This window comes from Amphimedon queenslandica, unplaced genomic scaffold (assembly GCF_000090795.2).
Source record: "Amphimedon queenslandica unplaced genomic scaffold, v1.1 AMPQUscaffold_12477, whole genome shotgun sequence".
NCBI lineage: Eukaryota > Metazoa > Porifera > Demospongiae > Haplosclerida > Niphatidae > Amphimedon > Amphimedon queenslandica.
The window spans coordinates 10,829-15,815 of record NW_003547286.1 but is presented as its reverse complement, the minus strand read 5'-3'; the positions used below and the strand labels follow the sequence as shown (position 1 = coordinate 15,815).

At 39.2% G+C, this 4,987-nt stretch overlaps 1 protein-coding gene across 3 annotated transcripts; it reads left to right on the top strand.

Annotated features, from left to right (window-relative positions):
* The first annotated feature begins 1,673 nt into the window (after positions 1-1,673).
* LOC109587698 (uncharacterized) lies at positions 1,674-4,074 on the top strand. Of its 3 annotated transcripts, none has more exons than XM_020003918.1 (13): positions 1,674-1,890; positions 2,495-2,603; positions 2,646-2,801; positions 2,848-2,958; positions 3,005-3,161; positions 3,348-3,404; positions 3,450-3,476; positions 3,534-3,554; positions 3,608-3,637; positions 3,693-3,716; positions 3,763-3,792; positions 3,859-3,888; positions 3,934-4,074. In XM_020003918.1, the coding sequence occupies exons 1-13, from the start codon at positions 1,715-1,717 to the stop codon at positions 4,011-4,013; spliced, it is 1,008 nt and encodes a 335-aa protein (XP_019859477.1). In that variant the 5' UTR covers positions 1,674-1,714; the 3' UTR covers positions 4,014-4,074. The 3 variants fall into 3 exon arrangements, with proteins under 3 accessions (XP_019859477.1, XP_019859479.1, XP_019859480.1); XM_020003920.1 differs by having other exon boundaries at positions 2,398-2,603; XM_020003921.1 differs by lacking the exon at positions 3,348-3,404.
* Positions 4,075-4,987: the final 913 nt, after the last annotated feature.

The following is a 4,987-nucleotide window of genomic DNA, read 5'->3' as shown; positions in this document are numbered from 1 at the left end:
CATGAATTTTAAAAGCACAGGTATTTGCTCACATACAGTAGCTGTTGCCCATTTAAATGGGAAACTAGAGAGCTTTGTTAAATTTTTATCTAAATCAAAGAAGATCGTGAACTTTTCCAAGGTTTCCTTGCACAAAACACCAAGTGGATCTGGGAAGAAGGGAAGCCAAGCTCCTCGTAAAAGGAAGCAAGCACAACCTGTTACTGAGAGGATTCCATTTTCTCCTGGCAGTCACTCAAATCATGATGCTTCACCTAGCACTGCTTCCACTTCATCTATACCAGCTTATTCTGCCCCTGCTTATGATGATACTTCAAGTCATTATCTTTCATCTTTTTGTCACTCTGATGCTTATGCATCTTCATTTCATCACTCTGTTACTCCTTGGTCTTCTGGCCATTTCCCAAGCTCTTACAATCATCAGGTGATTTTACCACAATCTACCAGCACTTTCAATTCCTTTAATAATGCCAGCATCAACTTCAGTCCTGTTGCAACTACTACATACAACATGCCATCATTGCCACAAAGCCCACAGGAGTATGAACCATTCAAATTGTGGTTCATTTCAGGAAACATCTCCAGATGTGTTGGCTGTGGAAACAAGTTTGTTAAACCTGCAGCTCCACCTTTTGATCTTTGTGTCCAACATAAGGAATGGCGTTCATTCACTCCAAAGGGACAGGATGAGCAAAAGTCCAAGTATTCAAATGCCTATTACCACTTAAATTTGTCTTGCATTCGACGTAACTGGGAGCATTTTTGTCATCAAGATCTAGTTATTCTACCGGAAGTTGAGCAGAAACTGACTGACTCTCACAAAAATTTTTTGCAGCAGGTTTTTGTGATAACTCATTGACTGTATAATAATTCTTTGTCAAATTAAAATCAGTTGAACTTTGCTTCATTTAACCAATAAAATGATAAATTCATAATTATTAAAATAAGTTTTATTACAAATAATGCTTCAGATTAATCAAAAATCATCCCACCCACATTCCAGTATTCCATTCCAGTATTCCAGTCCACCTTTCCAGTCCAGTGATTGTAGACAGCCGAATTCAGACCACTATATGGATTGTACCAGGTCCAGACGTAACACTAAAAGTAAGAAAAGATAAAGAGGATTCTAAAGGAAATCATTGGGCACACCTGATCTCTTGCAAATACGCTTGTAAAACCTAATAGCCAGAGGAACCAGATGAGTGCCATTAAATACCGCGATCTGGCATTTAGGATACTCAAGGATACTATAGTTTACTGAGTAGATCTACCCAAAACCTCTCTTCATCTTCTTCATTAAATGCTTGTATTATGACTCAACTGATAGCATCACTATCACCATAGATAAAAATCATTTTTGTTACTGAAGTTTTGTATGTTGTCTAGGCCATCATGGAGTTTGCTAGCATCATAGATACTGATGCTAGCATAGATATCTATGCTGCTAGGTCAGTCAGGTTCGTGGTCATTAACGCGGGGTCCGTACTTTAGTCTTTTCGGGTCCCTTGGTCGGGTCCTTGTATCGGATCCGTCGCTCGGTCCGTAAATTAGTCTTTTCGGGTCCGTTGGTCCGGTCCGGTCCGCTTATTAGGGACAACCGTTGAGGGTATAAATATCCCAAATGGGCGCGCCCGGCTACCCAGCCACTCCCATAGACCTGCGGCTGTACTGAAGTTACTGAACTGTGACTGCATAGATACCACGTGGATCTATGATCATGGCCGCTAATTCTCGAGAGGATTCTTCATCTCAATCGAGAATAAATTGTTCTTATTGTGAATTATCCTACGCTGATAAGAAAGGATTGGCTAGGCACATAAAGCAGTGCCATCCGGAGAGGAGTGATGAGACTGGGTCTCTACTGTGTCCTTTTTGTTTGTCGGCAAAGTGAGCCTTTTCAGTTTGCATGTATCAGAAAAATTAAAGAAAAAAAATTCATTTATTGTTGTGTAACATAATTTAATAGAATGATCAGGGGCGGATCTAGGATTGGATCCTTGGGTGGGCCTTGATGATTTGGGTGTGGTAATTAGTGGGTGTCGCCAACAAGGCCAGCATTCAGAGTCAAAATTTTGGAGATTAAAGCTGTTAAAATGAACTCCTTTGTGGTTAAAGAATTGTTTGCATAGTCATGCTTCACAGTTTACATAGTCATCCACATGAAAAACTTGATTTTAAATTACTGCACAAAATTTTTGGGTGGGCCTGGCCCACCCCTAGATCCGCCCCTGAGAATGATGCACAGTAATGATTAATATTTAAGGGTGGGCTACAAAATTGAGTGAGATTTATAGAATTTTAAGTATCATTCATTATGGTACCGTATATATACGCCATATATTATGTGCGGCAGGGGTGGATCTAGGCTTCATGTGCCAATAAATTACCGTATAGGGGGTCCTCATTCTATGGAACAGCAAGGGAAACTAGCTCATTTACATGACTTGATAGAGAGTGGTGATTTATCTTCATTAATTGGCTTTGTCATTAGAAAGAGAGGCGAGCTAAATGACACTTCAGTTTGGAAAAATAAGCTGATGAGTCACTTCAAAGGCAGGTCCCTCAATAACTGGGCCTTAGTTGTGCAAAGTGTAAATGAGGTAATAAGATTTAATTTTGTTCTGCTATAATTATGTATGTAGCTACTACATGAGGCGGGATGTGACTCTGAAGCAATGATGGAGCAAGTAGTCATGTTTGTATGCAGTGGTAAAGATGTTCAATCCTCTGACGACAAAATTCTAAAGGAAACATTTTCCGTATTAGATACCCTAACTGCAGAAATGAATTGCAATGAGGTAACATATTGTCTAACTTCGAGTATGTAACATGTAACTTAAACAGATACTTGAATTTCTGAGGACTGACGTCACAGTGGCAGGACGGGACGTAGTGGCAGTTGTTTTGAATGACATGGATGAAAAGCTGCCATATCCCGTGCCAGCCATCAGACAAGTGAGTGTCTTTCAAACTTGAAAAATCGTAATATAACTCATGACAGGCATTAAAGAGAACAGGTTCAGGAAAAACACAGGAGACAAAAAATTTCCTTCTACCCGGAGAAAAGGCACCTATTAAAAGGAATATAAATAGCCAAAGAAGAAAATGCGAAATTATATATCAAGAATGCTTTCATAGTTTGGAGACCATAAAAGGAAGTAAGTTAGAACATGCATACTTACTCATGCAGGGGATTCTGTTGGCGTAAAAATTCAAAAAAAAAATAATTTTCATACACCAGGTGTATGCATGATTTTAAATTTCCGTGACTCAGGGAATCTCATGTTTCCCATGCCCACATAATTAGTGTAACCCTTGCCCATTTTTTAATACATTAATGCCAGGACTTAAACAATATCAAAAGAAAAATCAAAAAAAGGCATTCCAAAAGAATAATCCGGGTCAGTCAAACAATGTTTGGAATTATTAGACTTTTTATTTTTCAGATAAGGAAATTGTGCTTGCAACTGAAGGTATATGTGCATATCTTTATTGATTTTAGCTATACATGCTATTGATGCATTTTATAGGTCCAATGAATACAGAGAAAGGTTAGTGAAAAGTCTGCAGTGATGTCGCCTTACCATCTCAATTTTTGCTCCAGCTGATACGGACGTTGAAGTCGTTACTCAAGGTATGTACATGTCTTTGTTGATTTGACCTATACATGCTATTGATGCATTTTATAGATGAATTGATGAATGTGGAGAAAGGTTAGTGAAAAGTCTGCAGTGATGTCACTTTACCATCTTAATTCAGCTGATACGGACATTACAGGACAGAGTGAAAGTATGTCCACATAAAAAAAGTTTGCAATGACATATCTGCATCTTTTTTTCAATAAATTTTCTTTAGATTGTACGACACTTAAACGAAAGCGGAAAAGTATAAACTAATAACTAAGGAAAAATAGTTGAATTTCTTTTGTAGGTAAACTTCATACATTAGTAGATGGCTTGTCCCATCTTGACAAGCCTCTTGAAAAGAGAAGAAAGAGACAGAAAGAATAGTGACAAATTATTATGGATTGTCTTATTATGGATAATGATTCATAATTTTTAACAATTGAAATTATAGCCAAGTGGGTATAACTAGGTGAATAATTTTTAAAAATTTATGTAAATTAATGAAAAGTAAAATATTGCCTACTTGGAGGGACAATGAAAACTAAATTTTAAAGACCAATATAAGGACACTGACACTATATACAAACACCAATGACACTACAAACACCACTGACACTACCGACACCACTGACACTACAAACACCACTGACACTACAGACACCACTGACACTACTGACACTGCAGACACCACTGACACAACTGTCACCACTGACACTACCAACACCACTGACACTACAGACACCACTGACACGAGTGACACTACAAACACCACAGACACCACTGACACCACTGACACTACAAACACCACAGACACTACAAACACCACTGACACTACAGACACTACTGACACTGCAAACACCACTGACACTACAGACACCACTGACACTACAGACACCATACTGACACCACTGACACTACAAACACCACAGACACCACTGACACCACTAACACCACTGACACCACTGACACTACAAACACCACTGACACTACAGACACCACTGACACTACAGACACCACTGACACGAGTGACACTACAAACACCACAGACACGAGTGACACTACAAACACCACAGACACTACATACACCACTGACACTACAGACACCACTGACACGAGTGACACTACAAACACCACAGACAACACAATGGTCATCACTCATTTACTGACCGACCTGACCGACCAGAGCGTTTTTACTCATTTACTGACCGTTCGGGTCGAGCCGGTTTGCTCTTTTACTGACCAGTATCACTGACTAAATTGGACTCATTTACTGACTGTTGCACTGACCAAAATGACTCAGTTACAGACCACCATACCCGCTGTTAGAGCAGCATACTGAGATACTGACTGCAGAATCA

What these genes read in the sequence shown, in the direction of transcription:
- LOC109587698 (XM_020003918.1), top strand. Translation starts at nt 1,715, where the DNA reads ATGATCATGGCCGCTAATTCTCGAGAGGATTCTTCATCTCAATCGAGA. An exon ending in TTGTGCAAAGTGTAAATGAG is followed by an intron (nt 2,604 to 2,645) that starts GTAATAAGATTT and finishes TTATGTATGTAG; the next exon opens with CTACTACATGAGGCGGGATG. An exon ending in ATTGATGAATGTGGAGAAAG is followed by an intron (nt 3,717 to 3,762) that starts GTTAGTGAAAAG and finishes ATCTTAATTCAG; the next exon opens with CTGATACGGACATTACAGGA.